Source organism: Aquila chrysaetos, chromosome 6 (assembly GCF_900496995.4).
Source record: "Aquila chrysaetos chrysaetos chromosome 6, bAquChr1.4, whole genome shotgun sequence".
Lineage (NCBI taxonomy): Eukaryota > Metazoa > Chordata > Aves > Accipitriformes > Accipitridae > Aquila > Aquila chrysaetos.
In genome coordinates this window covers 27,094,909-27,111,434 of record NC_044009.1, presented here as the reverse complement: position 1 = coordinate 27,111,434, position 16,526 = coordinate 27,094,909, and the positions used below count along the sequence as shown (strand labels likewise).

The window sequence follows — 16,526 nt, the reverse complement described above, 5'->3', positions numbered from 1 at the left end:
AAGCAAACATTTTTATATAAATTAAGAGCCATGAAAGACACTGTGCTTAAACAGGACTGCAGTTTTCCCCCCGTTACGTTTTTTGTTATTTTCTTGCAAGACCAACTCCATAGCATAAACCAATTTATGACATTCCCAAATAGGTTTTCAGCTGTCAGTCACGTATCTTTCACAATTAGTTTAATTTCTCTTTAAACTAACAGTAACACTCCCATAAAAAATACTGGATAATTTCAAGCATTTTGTCCTCTTTATATCTTATACCAGTTTACTGTAACACATAGCAGATTTCATATTCTCCCACTTGTGCCATTCTTCCAAGCATGTGTTCCAAAAAGAAACATTTTTCCCATGATAAAAACTCAAACCAAATAAAAAGCCAACCATGCTGAACAAGAAAAAAATACCTCCTCCAAACAAGGCAGTAATGTATCAAACTTACAGATGTGTTTAAAGGCATTCCTTTCAACACTGTCACATTGTGTTAGTGTGATGTATTAAAATGCATATTAACTTTTTATATTATCCTGTTTTACAGTAATGCTGCAGTTAATCAGTTTTTAAACAATAAAAAGGGTAAAGTGCTGATGCCACTGTTAATAACATCAGCAAGACTTGAAAAACAAATTACTTTTCTGCCTCATCTTAAATGCAATTACAACATTGGTATCCCCTGTGGTTTACAGTAATTAATTATTTTAACATTTTAATTAAATAATACAATGATTTCTAGGAGGGTATCTTGAATAACCACATGCATGAAAATAGATTTGCCCACAAAGACATTCTTGCTAGTGCTACCTAAACAACTTGAGGTTAGGTCTAGAGTAACTGTCTTCCAGATTAAAAATTAACAAACTTTAGAAAAAATAATTAAATCATTTTAGAGATGCAACATGTTCATATGGCAATTCTAGCTTCATTTATAGCTTTAAAGGTTAACTCATTTCTGTACTCCCAATGATAACACTTCTGGTGATGTTTATGGCAGGAAGGGCCTGTGTTTTTTAGTCCATCGCTTGCTTTAAGGAATGCGATGAATTTGTTTCCCAGTTTTACAGGCAATTTATACACTGTGGTGTTCAACAGTTTTCATACAATGCTCAGCAAGTGACTATTCAGCTTAGCTAAGTATGTATAGCTTTCCAATCATGAAGTAAAATGCTTTGAAAATATCTGACATCACATACAGATGGTGAATGATCTTTCGTAAAGATCTTTAATTCATTATTGTATCATGGAAAAAAAAAATGGCACTTCCCAAAACTGCTAAGACAGAAGATAAGGAGAAAGCTCCCTTTAAATATACTGCATTTCTTACAGTCCTCCCTAAACATTTCCTACTAGCTCTTACCCAAATAGGACAATGGTTTAGACGGACCATGGCTCAACCTAACATGGCAAGTATTATCAAACATTTAAAGATGCTAAAGGGTAAACTAGGAGAAGACAGAAAAACCAGACTTGCTTTTTTCCCCAGCTTTACCATTTTAAAAAGTAAGCACACCCTGCCCACTCTATATGCTCTCAGCTTCACACAAAGGCTATGTTCACTGCAAATAGAAAAGCTAAAGCAACTCAGCTTTCTCACTCCCTTCTGATCATGGCTTCCTTTTTAGTTAGTGCATTTTTTTTTTCTCCATTTCTTCCCTTATTTCTTGCTATTTCTTTTCTTGAAGATTTGCATTCAGCTAAGACTGCAATTTCAGAGCTGCCCCCCAGGCTACCTCCAAGAGGAGGTCTCCCTCTTCCCTCCCTAGCTGGAAGCAATGTAATTTCCACCTCCCTTTTTGGCCACACACCTCTGTCCCATCCATTGCCTACACAAGCTGAAGCAATCATGAGACATCCCCACCCTGCAAACTAATGTAGCTTCTTAAAATACAAAACTATCAATACCAGCACTTCGTTTCTACAATCATACAAGGAACTAGAGGAATTGATTTGTTGGAAGCAAACCTAGTAAAGGACATAGGTTGGTTTAAATCAATGTGAAATTGGATTTATGTGAAATTAGTGCCTTGCATTTTATACATTTGCACTGCTTTTACAGATGCTACATTTTTCCTTTTTCCTCTTTTATTTCAGCTGAAGTGTATTTTACTTCCACTTACTACCTTAAAGCTTTCCCTACTGCTGCATATTTTAATGTGTGTAACCATCACATGTGCCTATTTTTTTCAGCATCTCTCCTTTCTCTGTATTTATTGAATTACCACTTAGAGCCAAGGCTGGCAAAGCCATGGAAGGCGCTTCAGTAGCAGGTGGCCATTTGGCAAACTACATGCAGTGCTTTCAGCAGCTACTGTACCGTCTCCAGGTCTGTCCTGGGTTTGGTCAGCTAACAATCCTTCTCAACTTTCACTGTCCCTTTATTTACCGGTTTTTATCTCAGCTTGTTTTATATTTAAAGCAATGTATGCTTAAAGCTGAATACATTTTTCAAAAATCTTGCACAAATCAAACCTGTAACATTTTACACAGGAATCGTTAACTGGATATAAGAACAGATACATTTTTAATCATGTTGCTACAAGCCTACAACACACACACAAAAGTGTGTGGTGAAATAATACATTAAAGCCCCACAGTATCTGCTTCCCTTCCACCTGAAGGCTACACATGCCAAACGTACAATTAAGTAATGTCACTGAGGTAATCTGAGCAATTCCATCCCCTTAGGTTAAATGCATACATACATGTTTGGAAGATCAAAGTCTAGTCAGAATTCTAGCTAATGCCTGTTATCAGTAACACACAAATAAAGGATAATTCTGTATCCTTCTATACCTTCATTTTGTAGACATCAACATACACCACAACATACACAGAAAAGGCAATGAGCTTCCCAATTATATAACGAAACTGGCTATTTTTACCTCATTACTATCTTTAATGTCATAAAGGTATGCAATTTTAGAAAACTTTATTTTACGCTTATTGGAAATACTTCAACGCAAATATCACCTGCCACATTTATAAAGCACATAGAGCATATTTTCCAAAAATTACAATTAAGCTTTAAGCACCTAAGATAACTGAAAATTAGTCTTAAGATTTTTTTTTTTTAAATTTATTTTCTGGTAGAAAAGATCAGCAAGAACTGAAAAATTGAAACTTATTAAAAGTTATGAGCATATGCTTAAAATAATCTTATCCAATAGATATCATGTATTTAAAGAAGTACTTTTTAAAACTTAAGTTGTGTTTCTGGGCCTTCATCCCATATAGCTATGGCTTAAGAGACCTCTTTTAATCCATTACTAATTATTTCAATTAATATTTTGAATACTCCATCTATATGTTTAGATGATTTTTCCTGTGAAAGCTTAGACCCTTTGTGGGATAACCCCTCTTCCATCCTTCAGGTCGTTAAAGGAATCTCAGGTCAGCCAAAGCAACTAGTTCATTCATACCTACTGAGCTATTTAGAAACTGTTTTCAATTTTAAATATGTAGTCTACATTATTAACTGGAGAGAATGAAAGAGGGTAAACCAGTTCCACTAATGGGTCTTTCCAAATTTTAATTCAATATCCAGATTCTGCACCTATATGTGCATTTCCTGATGTTCTGTATCTTCAGGGATTACACTGATGTCAATGGCACTGTAAGTTACACAAATTAAAACCACTGAAGAAGCAAGACCTTGTTGTCTACCAAAATTTTATATCTTAACTGTAGTTTGTTCAGAAGCAGGGTTGGGGTTTTGGGTTTTTTTTTTTTTTGTTTTTTTTTTTTTTTTTAATGTTGTAGTCTTCTGAGGTTCCTGCATGTGTGAAAACCAGGTCAAAAACACTATGTAATTTGTAAAAACTTTGATCAGTGTAAAATGGTCAGACAGTAACATAATATAAACAAGCATACAAATTAACACATTGACCTGAAAAATGTTAAATTTCTAGTGGGAGTGTGGACCCACCTCAAACTCAAGGCTACTGATAACACTAATAATTCCTTCCTTTCTTCAATACCTTCTGAAGACTCCTGAGGAACAGACCTCAGATTGCTTTTCAACTTATGATCTACATTGTATTTTATATAATATGCAATAAATTCTTATTTTATTGTTATTTATCATACTAAACCACCCGGAAACAGAGATAACTAATGTCTTGAGCCACACTGATGTTCAGATGAGCAGTTTGAGAATAAGATCATTCTGATTTTGATGGAACTTGCAGATTTAAGGCAATGTATTTGAAAAGAAGTAGTTAAATTTAATGAAAAATCTAACTAAATGCTGTCATAGTCCAGGCTAAAATAGTACATGGTTCAGAAAATTAGGTGTATCCATGTCATTAGACTTACACTTCCAGACATTAACAACAAGAGAAGCAGGGAAATAAAGGAAGTTTATGCATTAACAGAACTCCAATTAAACATACCTTTAACCTCAATGTCAGAGTTACTGCTATATACTTGGGATTTTTAATTGATAAATTATGAAAATTCAGATTGATTCAGCATCTCAGGCCCACAAAAAGTCCTGCTTCAAAAGACAGGAAATCTACTTGAGTATGATCACCTTTTACAGGCAGTAGCAAGTCTGTGAACTAATCATGGTACAGTTGCCAAAACTACCAGTTGCAATGCCCTACAATAACAAAGGTAAGTGATGAATCTAAGAAATCCTCAACTTGATCAGAACATAATTATCAGCTTTAGACCATCCTACTCTATACCAGTTTCCTGGACTACATTCTCACTGAATGTCAAATCAAAATAAGTACTTGTGTTATCTTCAAGACTCAATGCATAAATAGCACAAGAGAGACACTGACACCCCCACCTCTCCAACTAGGACTGTTTTGAGCAAGTGTGACACCATCCTGTAAAAATGAAAATGTGTCAAATGCATGCATAATTCTTTCAAGAAGGTTGTGCCTACAATAACTTTTCTCTTTTCAAGCAAAAAAAAAAACCATCCTGGACCCATTACTTTTGTCTGGGATAACTGCATTGAGGGGCAGATTCTTGTAGAAGAGGCTCTAATTTAATTTAGCAAAATTCCAAGCATCGCTGTTTACAAGTTTAGTTCTCATCACAACCAAAAAAAGGAACAAAAGCCTAAAAGCCAATCTCTTTTTGGTTTTCAAAGACCAAGAACAATGTATGGCTGGTTGTTTTTTTGGTTGGCTGTCCATCCCCTCCTCCGCTCCTTGAGGGAGACTGGGCAACAAGGTAAGACATTTCCGTTTCTGCTCTCAGCTTGAATGATGCTAAGAACCTTTTAAAATTCAGTACTCTATAGGCAGTAGCATCTTTCAAAAAAAAAAAAAAAAAAAAAAAAAAATCTATATTCCTCACATACGTTTTCCTAAAGAAGGATCAATTTTCTAGGTAAGTAGTTGTCACTCCTGTCTAGATTTGTATTATTGTAAGAATCCTCAACTCCTTTTCTTTCAACTAAAAACATCAGAAACTGAATGTACTCCTCCAAGAACATAGGCAACAAAAATCTGTTAAGGGTAAGCATAAAGTAAGAAACAAGAAAGCACATTGCTTACATCTATCAAAGATTAATAAAATACAGAAGAAAATGATACATTTTAGAAGATTGAATTTTTAATGACTGAAGAAGGGCCCTTTGATGCAGAAGGCAACACTGAACATGCTGGAGTCATTTAAAAAAGGATTTAAAAGGGTAAGAAACAGATCAAGTGTAATTGGGACAATTTAAAGACAAGGTCCAGGTATGAGAAACAGGTATTATATATCCAGAATCCTGGAGCAAAAATAAATGAATGAGAAAAAGTGTCAAAGAAAAACTGAAAAGCTGGAAATGAAAACTGAGCTTGTGAATCTGGAAAAGAAAACTGTGGAAAGAAAAGGTGTTTTCTAGGGAAAGAAAACTAGGACACTGTAGTAGGCAAACTTTTCACCCCAAAAAAGGGGTGTGGGAAAAAATAAAGGACAAGGAGATGGAAATTAGCGAGTATTTTGAAGAAGGAGAATATACAGCTGGAGACTAAAAATTAACTGCACGCAAATCAGATGGGAAATGGAAGATGGATGCTTCTGTTTAACAGCATCATTTCCTTCTGAAAAAGCAGCATTTCAGTTCATGGCAAAATGAAAAAATGTGTTCATCTCAAGTCAGAACACAATTTTAGGCTAGTATATAAAAAAAAAAAAAAAAAAAAAAATGACTGCCAACATTCCCCTCAGCACCCAGTACTAAACTGCAATGCCAAAAAGCAGTATTATGTTGTTCTATTCTGTAGATTATCCATTTGAACCTCAATCCTCTTTCTGCAAGTCAGAGCTGTGCAACAGATCCATTACTGGTATTAAGCATACTAACACTTGTGTTGCACAGCAGTTAACATGACACAATAATCTGATAATTCAACCACTGAAAAACTGCTAAATATATTCCTGAACTCGGCCCTAAATCATGCCGAAAATCTCTGTACATAAAGATTTCTGGAACAATTAACCTGCAAGAAAGTTGTTAAGACTATATTAGTCTCAAAACTGTTGTTCATATCTGTCTTTAGGTTTTGAATATTCTTATCAATTTTTGGATTGTATTTAATTGACAATTCACTACTCAAAACACGTGGAAAACAGTTGTAATGACAGAATTAAAGAAAGACGGTTTTATTAAGTAAAGCCATCCAGAAGGAAAACACAAAGCTACTGTAAAATTAGACTTAATTTGAACAGAAATTTTGCAACAAGAATTTTAAGTTTCACCTGATTTTTAAGGAATAGAAACCGCATTAAACAATACTCCAGTCAAACACTCTAGTACCTGCTTCTCATGATAACCGCCATTCATAGCACAAGTTGGCATGGAGAATGAGCTCTTACCTACAGGGTCTTCGCTGTAAGAAACAACCAGCCATGACTTTATCACCTCTCCCACACTTGATCTAAATTGCAATTTTCTTACAAGCATAAACAAACTTTGAAGATTCACCCAAGAGTTCAGCACACATTTCAGGAATTTCTCAAGATTGGTTAAAGCTTTGGATCATAAGGTACACAAAAATTATAAAGACACAACATCCTGCAACACAGGTTGCTGAAGCTTTCAGTAAAACTGACCAAGAAAAGTGCTTTATGGCTAAAAAAACCAATCCTGTGGTTTGTTTTGAAAATGAAGGCAGTAGGAATCAATTGAATAAAGGCTTCAATCAGAAGATAGTAACTTGAAAGAACAAAAAATAATTTCCCTTGTTTAGAAACTGGCAGTTAATTCAATCAGAAATTTCCTGCTGAATGCATGCAGTATTTTATCCACGGACAGACTCAAGCCCCATAAATCCTTGAACAATTTTATTGTCTGCATCTCGTTCTTTCTGCTCTCACACTCATCAGGAAACCTTTTCTTTTTTTTCTTTTTGCCCCCATAAACACTCCTTAGGGGCTGTAAGTCTATACAATGAGCAAGTCAAAGCTCTCACATCTTTGATTAAGGTGAGGTGAAAAGTAATGATGATTATTAGGGAAAAAAAAGAAATCAGCACAAAGACGCTGCCTCATGTGACAAGAAGATGCAGTTTTACAGCAGTTTTGAACCTTGAATTGTAGTAATTCCTACAACTAGTACCGAATCATACATTGATACTAATTTATTTTTATCTCTCCAGATAGATACATACTTCCCCCCCCAAATGCTAAAAATAACACTTCTGTATTTATTTTAAAAGCATTTCATTCATAGCAATTACAGCTGAATCATAACTACATCACCTCAGATTCCTCTTTTTTTAATTAATAGGGTAGTGTGCTAACCAAAATAAATTATCTAAGCACCACAAACTAATATTCAAATACATAAATTATTCATATAAATGTAGAAGTTTTCAAAGAATGATATAAATTTTGATATTAAAACCTGTGATATTTTCCAAAGCACAAAGTGATAGGCAAGAATCTGTTGGAATGAGATGTTAAGGGAACAAAGTAATATTGTCTAGAGACTTGACTACACAGCTAGTGGGATATTCTATTTTGTCTCCTCCAATCATTTGCTCTCGAAAGAGACATGAAAGTCAGTGGAAACATTTCAGAGATGATAGTGCTGCTGGTCACAAAGCTACTGTACTCTAGTTAGCATTGTATTTAATTGATTCCCAACAGTTCCATATATATTCAATTTACCCATACTTTAAGTCTCAAAACAAGACCTGGGAGTTGCTCTGAAAGGTTTCCTACAAAATTAGGAGTAACAACTTTTGTGTTTACAGTGCAGCAGGGAAAAACAAGCATGTTTGCACATTTGTTTTTGCATACAGTAACATTCATGTATTTTTAATTTGTGATTGATAGGGGAAACATAAAGTTTCTCAAATCTGAGACACAAATAAAGCCCTTCACAGGATTATGTAATATAAAAAGCTTAATATTCAGTAAATTAGCACCCCATAAAGTATATGAAAAGTAACACCTTAAATTCATCTGTGTACATCTGGTTATTTTTGTTTGCAGCAAGCAAAGGATTCACAGAAAAGCAAATGTTAAGTCAAATCTCAAGAACACCAAATAAAGTGTTAAAGGAAAATCTACTTTTTTTTATGCACCTAAGATTCTGACATTAGTCAGAATTAGGTTGTTTTCTGGGATTTTTTTTCCTTCCCCCATTAAATTTATTTTTTCTGAGTAGATCTTGCACACAGAACTGTTAGTAGTTGATAGACTGCAATGGTATTAAATGCCAACAGTTAAGGAGTTCTCTGAGCAGTTACCTAACAAGCAGTGTTAGACAAGTTACATCTCTGTTGATATGATCCCGCATGTATGTTCTAGATTGTTCTCTCTATTCTTTATAACTAAATTGATTTTCTGGAAAACAGGATTTTTTTCTCTTTAGAATTCTTCAAGTTATGCTTCACTGAGAATTACAATTCTATGCATGCTTAGTATTACATTTCATGCACAGAATTAAAGAATCTGGGAAAAAAATACACAATCATCGGAATTCTTAGTTTACTTCCATGTAAATTGCTTAGTAACAAAACAGTATAAGAACTGAAAAAATAATAGGCAAACCAATTTCTGATTACTAGATTAAACCAAGTTTTCAAAGAACACCTAACTGTAGCCCAGAACTCCACTTACTAGTTACTATTATACTAATAAGGTTACTTTTACACACATTGTTTCAAATAAAACAGAATAGTGGTATTTAAAGCCACAAGAAAATCAACAGCACTCTCAAGAAAACTTGAAAACATACCAATTGTATTGACCTTACACAGTGTCTGAAGACAAAACAGATTTTGTCTGATGATCGCCAAGACTACAACAAAGCATACTTACAACTGCTTTCATTCAATATGCTATTATTCAAAGAGGACTGTGAAAGCAACAAAACACATTCTTTTAGCACTATGCTAAATTTCAAGCCCCACTGATAAAGTCTACAGCTGCCTGCAAATATGACCTTCAACTCAGAGCTCTTTCAAAGACAGACAGAGCTCTGAGAATGACTGCCTTGCTACAGTACTTTTGTCATAGGATAAATGTTTCAACAGTCCAACCAACAAACCTTTTCAAACAGGCTATGAGCAAACATTTGAACTGCCTGACAGAAAGAAGCAATTGCGCAAGACAAATGTCCTATGAAGTATGTGTCACCCTATTTGCTCTGAAATAGTACTGTTTCTTAACCATGTTAATAACGAAAAAGAGTAAGAAATTAGGCTTACAGTCTGACTTTCAGGAAAGTCCATCTTCAGCAATTTGTGAGCACATTCTTCAAAGTCTAAGCTGCAATAATAGAAAAAATACTTCTCATTATCTCTGCAATATACACTACACAAAAAACATTTCAGAATTATATTAAGATTTATTATTAGTGCTGAAACTTCAACTGTTTTGAAATAAAGTATCTCATTAACTCTCAGAAAGCTGTTTTATTGGGTTTTTTGTTGTGGGTTTTTTTTAATAAACATTTTATATTTCATGAGTTTGTATCTGAAAATTAATCCAAAGTCATTACATTTGCAGACAATCTGAAAACAAGATGACTTGGGTCATTATCACTATTACATCATCTTACAAAACTCAGCAAAACACAAACATGTGAGCTCATTTTGCACAGCCTGAAAAAACACTGGAATGCAAGCACTGTACATAAGCTCCAAAAGCAGCATGTACCACACTCTTTGCACTCCCGTTCTTGCATATTGAAAGCCTTTAGCTACCAGAAAGTACCTCCTCCCACCCCAGTATAAGAAGATGAACAAACTTAAGTATAGCAAGAAAGTATTGAACAGTAACTTTGAGAAATGTAAGAGCCTTTCATACATCTCAGTAGGGTATTAATTCATATGTCTAATGATCAATACCACAACTACATTATCTCACTCCTCATGCAGGTTCAGACCTGCAGAATATTGTGGGCCATGCTTACTTTTAACAATGGAATTGAGTGGCATGCAACAGATTAATCTCTTCTTTCACCCAGGTGACACAGGGGTTATACCACCATGTTTTGATTGTCCATGCCATGTAATGCAAGGGGATTTCATTCTCAAGATGAATACAAACACAGTACACTTCAGGGTTGGTATCTGTATACTTATTTTCCAAACAATGCAGATGGCAACAGGCCTGAAGAGTACCACACTGCAGAACTCCTTACTCTCAGAAGAGGAGAAACTCTACAGCATCTCTACTTTAAGCATGTCACACTTTTTTTCAGAAATTAAGATGCTGTATAAACTGCAGATCACCGACTTTTGTTCACTCAGAAAATTTTAATTACAGCAATCCTCACAGAAAAGTCCCAGTGCACTACTCAAACATTTTGAAACAAACAGGATTCATCTTAGAATGAGAATTTGGGTACCCATTTGTCAAAACAGTCTGCATTATACAGTCAGGTCAGGCTCCATAAAGAACACTTCCCTGCCTTTTTTTTTTTTTTAAATTGCACATTAAAAAAGAATTTTAAAAGTAGGAGAATTCCAGTTCACGCATTTCAAAAGAACTACACTCATAGGTATACAAATTTTATTTACCTTGACTGAATAGCAAGATAAATTGTACGACGGAAGGAGACCAGGTTAATTTCTGTTTTGTCATGGACAGTAACTTTCTGACCTGGGAAAGACAAACATGGTTTTGTAAAGAGCAAAACATGAAGGCAGATATATGTAAACTCTTAGAACAGCTCCTCTATTTACTAAGTCTGTAGCACACTACGTACTACTTTTTCTAGAAGTATTTAGGACTGTTTAGCACTTTTATGTATTATTTTTTATTTTTACAGAGAACGAAAAAAAAAATCAGTATTTGCCTCATCTGTAACAGGTAAATATTTAGAGATACAGTTTTAAGAGGATAACTCTCCTTTTGAAGGCTTTTCACATGACTTAGCCACTGCAACCTCTGGGTTTAACATTCCTTGTCTACATTATTAGCAAGGTATTTTCTGCGTAATTTAACTATATAATGCTTTATGTAGCCTCCCTGATTTTAACAAGAAATTCTTTGTTTCTGTTATGTGTAGGATCTACATTCCAGCATTCTGCAGAAGTTCTGCTTTGCCCTGGAGCAAGTGTAGAAAAATCTGTTCCGAACTAAAACCGTTCTGGGAACACCTTCATAAGGTATTCACTATTCCTTCATTCTTTTAAAGTTTGGTAATAGCATAAGTGATGAAAAGTTATGTGAATTCTCATACTTTTCATCAGCCTGGTAGCTCTGCTCTTCTGTGAAATAGTCCAGCAAACTGGTGAGGAAATCCATTCCTGGTATTCTACAAGAACAGGACTTGGCTGGCTTTGTCTGCACAAACACTTCAGTTATGCTTATCCATCAATTTTTTTTCCTGGGAATCAAATACATTCTTTGAAAATGTGTCAACACTGACTGCTTCCGCTAAAGATCAAGAAAGGGGGCTGAACAGAAGTAAGAAATGAGATATAGAGGATGTAAATACAATTTTAAGAAAACTTATTCTGATTTTGAAAGTGACTTAAAATATGATAGAGCACTAGAAAGTGTCCAGAAAGGTTGTATTTGCTAGTTTTTCAGGAAGTGTTTTCATGGTTTTTTTTTAATATCTTATGTTTGAAAGGCTTTTCTTGCATGAAACCAATATGGTCAAGAACAGTCAGGCAAACTTGCTTTTCATTTTCTGCCTGTGCTGAATGCTTCCTTTTAGACAATTACTTTTATACTAATTGCTAGTAAACACTTAGATCTGAGAATAATTTAAGATTAAAACATCCCTTAACACTTGAACAGTCTTAGTTTTGCAACATGTGTAACAAGTTAAGCTTTTCCTTCTTGTTTCTTCTATAACCAGTCAATCACTAGAAAGGTGCCAGTCATACGCTTACCATCTTCATCCTCCTCTTCATCATCATCTTCATCTTCCTCACTACTTCCAGCCTCCTGATCTGCTTCAGATTCACTGTCACCTTCATCAAGAATTTCTGAAAGAGCAGTATCCCAGATTAAAGGAATATAGACCACAGTAGTTTCATCACCAAAACCACTTGATCCAACACCTAAGAGTGAAAGGGTGTCTCAGGTGGAGGCTGTGGCAGAGCCAAAAAGATAGGTATCTTGTAACCAAATGAAAACATAGCTGGAGAAACAATACTGAAGAAAATAGCAGAAATACATTGGAAAGGTCTACGATCAACTGACAGTTATCTGGGACACAAATATCACCCACTCTTAAATAATAAAGGTTGGTAACAATAGTTGGTTAAGTAAACGCCGTATAAATAAGTGTGTAAATATATAAATATTATATATAAAACGTGCGTACACACACACCCCCCTACCTTTCTTCAGCATTTTGTATTTCTCTTCATTTTCCATAAAGTTCGGATCCATCTTGAAAACATCTTTAGAATAAAAGAGAATCTTTATTTAAAATACAAAATGAAGAAAACAATGAATATTTAATCTTAAATTTGTTTTCAAGGGGAATGCAGTCATAGAATTATCTGCCATTTCTAACTTACTAAGAACATCCTCTGGGTTGTAGTCATCTTCTAATGGCAACATATGAGTAAACTGATCCTCCTCTTCCACTAGATCTAATCCTTCTGGAATGATTGGATGATCCTTGAAGCCATCCTTCCGTACAGCAAACATGACTTCTATCATATACTGAACACGCATATCAATTTTAGATTCATGTAGAATGTGTCGAAGACGGTCAAAGATTGCTTGGGAAAAAGACAGAAATGTAAATATGAAAAGGATTTACTAATACAAACATCAAAAAGACAAATGTTCTGGCTAATTACACTTACCATTAATACCTCTAGGAGAAACTTCCGTTAATTTGAGCCCACTCTCTTTAATAAATCCAATCGCTACTTCAATACTGTCATCAGTAGGCCTTTCAAGAAGCAAAGTGAGCATTTCCAAACATAAAACCTCATGAGCCTATGGAAAGAATATCAGTAAAGAATTAGAATGTACAATGTTACACTATTATTACAGTCATTTACTTGACGGAGCAGTCCAGCCTTTGAGGATGTCACAACACACTTGTTTAATCACACACACAAGGCAACAGAAGTGGGACAAAGCTAACTAAGAGAAAGTGAAAAATTTCAAATACAATTTTACCACCTGTGTTTACACCAACTTCATAGTGAATGTGACTATGCTATTGAAATGAACAAGCAAGCAATGAAAAACATTTTGCCATTAAGAAAAAACAGAATGCATTTCCAAGAAGCAAATAAAACAGAACTTACTTTACAGAAACTAGTTGTAAATGCATTGTGTCTATAACTAAATCAGGTCTTCCAGGATCAGGCACATAAGCAAATGGCACACTTGGATTAGTATCCTTTTTACCAAAACGCTGTACATTCCCAATACATTCCTGAAACACTGCTTCTTGCCATTATTTGAATTGGAGTATCCTCATTTCTAACACATAAATAAGTAGCATAGAGCTGGATACAAATTTGATTTAGATGCAACTGACTCTAGTTCTGCCTACACAGATATTTAAGTCAGATGACAGTGTTGCAAGAAAATCTGTTTAAGATCTGTGGGACAGAGCCTCAAATGGTGCTTCCTTTGCATCAAGGTTTGTCTGTATACTAGCCCAAACATATTTACAAAGTCTGGGGAAGCTCTGGAGCATAAATGCAATGGTAAGTGATGAAAACTGCGTAGGCAGTTACCAATGTCTTTTCTAAAATGGTCCTAACAACTTAAACCAGGCATTAAAAGGAAACCTGAACTCAGATTTTCAGTAACCTTTAGAACAGGGAGAGCATCTTCACTTAGGCTACTGCTATCTTGAGACTAAAGAAATAGCCATATAGGGTTTGGATTGAGAAGAAACATGAAGTAACATACCACATTCTGATTCATCAAATGTGCAACAAATTTTGAAGAGGTTAGACAGAGTTGCTGCAAAAGAAATAAAACAAAATTTTAACACATCGTATACAGAAGAAAAAAATTTGTAACTCAGACATACTATAGATTTGTTCATCTCAATCAGATTAAGTAATGAAACTATTTTTGGATATTGATTTAAAACAAACAAACAAAACTACTATCACAGTACCAACCCAGAACAGGTTGTCAAGCTTTCATGATACTCTAATACTACTATAGTTACTGTACTAATGATAGGTCCCAACCCACAGCTCTTGGATGTGTTCCTTTGAAGTATGTAATTTAAATACACTTGATACAAGGTTAACGTAGCAGAATTACAAGTTTCAGCATGTTGCTTCTTCACATTTTACGTACCTTATCGTTTCTGCGATATCCTTTGCGAAAATTTAGTATCAACCTCTTGAGAATCAATTCACCAATATTTGGAAACTTTGAATTGATAATTGCCACAAGAGCTGCATAAACATGGGTAAAAATTGGAGAGGCACTCTGAGCTTGCAAAATGGATCTAGATAACAATCCCCTGTAAAAATACATAAGTTTAAGATTTTTCTGGTAATAAAACATTTAATGTTTTTATTCAGTACATATCACATAAAATAGTATTGTACAGTTGGAATAGTTAGAAGGTACCAGATGGTCAATTTCAAACCATTGTTTATCAGGCCAGAAATGGAGTTTAGCAAAATGTTGCCCAAATGTGTGTGAGCTCAGAAATTCTTAAACTGATACCTTATCTTTCATTAAATATTCCTATTAGAACTACATTTGAAGATAAGCACGTAAAAAGTCTTCATCTTGTATCCTGCAATTATCCCTTTTTTAACCCCAAAGCAGGCTGTTCTTAGCTTTGAAGTTCGTATGATTGTTCTGTTTCTTTTCCTCAATTGAAAACACAAAATCCTGTTTGTGACAGAAAAAACATCTGCTCCGCAACTATTTATGAAAAACACGTAATTGTGTTTCAGTATAACGATAACTTCAACAAGCAAAACAAATTTCTAAGAAATAAAAATTGTATTTCCATAAAAGGTCCCTAACAATAAATATATACCTAGGAGTAATAATACTGAATGCTCAGTAAAACCATAATCGGCAAAGTAATACTTTTCAATGCTTTTCTCAAATGAAACTGCATATTTTCAACATAATACTTATGTTTTGGAACTGAGAACTGATTATAAAAAAACTACTACTTAGAGCCTAAATGAATGTAAACACCATGAGATAACAGTTCTTTTATTATACTAACGTTCTTACTTAATACATGTCAAGCCTAAAGTCTGAAAAGAATGAGACTTCCCCCTGCCTCAGTTTTGCTTTTTCTAACGCTTTAGCACACAAAATTTTTTTTTTGCTGTATTACTCCATTACGAATGGGTGAGAGAAAAAATAAAAAGCCCTCCAAATATGAATCTTCAAAGTGCACACTGGTGTCTGACTGTCTTCTCTTTGGTCTACTGAAATCTTCCAAAAAAACCTCCTACAGGGTACTATATACAAACTACATAAGGACCTTATTCTTACTTAGTTTAGAGTTGACAAATGAAATAGAACTCATTTCATACTAGTGCGCAGAAACAGAATATTTCACTTTGAAACTATTAGTTACTTCTTGCTTACAAACTGAAATGGGTCTGGTTCAGATCTTATTTACCCTCTAGCTAGAAAACTCAGAAAAGGACTTTACGGCCACATAAACCTTCATGTCATTACTTTTATATGCACCTTTGTGCAAATTTGGAAGTAAAAATTAACTATAAAAAGGAAAATTGTGTGATTTTACATCTACATTATTTTGAAATTTATAAGCTTATAAACCACACACAAACACTTCCACAGACAAGTTCATTCTAAAAATTTTCAATAAGCTAATTTTTAAACTAAAATATTACTGGTTGTATGAAAATTAAGTTTCAGGGACATGAAACACAGAACTGCTTTTTACTTGCCTGCAACAGACTGTTTGAGACTTCATTATGACTTTTAACAGAAATCATATTCAGGAACTACTTGCTCAATCCCCAGATTTTACTTAATTCTCTTCTGTTATTTTTACGCTATTTGCAGGATTCTGATCTTCCCATCAGGTATGACATACATGTAACATGCATTCCTTAGCTATAACCTCCTCAAATAACAGTGATTACGTTGTGACTGAAAAAGTGTTGCCA

At 34.5% G+C, this 16,526-nt stretch overlaps 1 protein-coding gene across 4 annotated transcripts in view; it reads right to left on the bottom strand.

Annotated features, from left to right (window-relative positions):
• CWC22 (CWC22 spliceosome associated protein homolog) overlaps positions 1–16,526 on the bottom strand; it is a 32,442-nt gene that overhangs the window by 9,411 nt on the left and 6,505 nt on the right. For all 4 annotated transcript variants that reach the window (XM_030018120.2, XM_030018117.2, XM_030018118.2 and 1 more), the window contains exons 7-14: positions 14,707–14,875; positions 14,305–14,358; positions 13,236–13,371; positions 12,942–13,148; positions 12,759–12,821; positions 12,306–12,401; positions 10,980–11,061; positions 9,663–9,723 (exon numbers count right to left, since the gene is read on the bottom strand). In XM_030018120.2, coding sequence (XP_029873980.1) covers positions 9,663–9,723; positions 10,980–11,061; positions 12,306–12,401; positions 12,759–12,821; positions 12,942–13,148; positions 13,236–13,371; positions 14,305–14,358; positions 14,707–14,875 — 868 coding nt within the window. The remainder of the gene's footprint in view (positions 1–9,662; positions 9,724–10,979; positions 11,062–12,305; positions 12,402–12,758; positions 12,822–12,941; positions 13,149–13,235; positions 13,372–14,304; positions 14,359–14,706; positions 14,876–16,526) is intronic.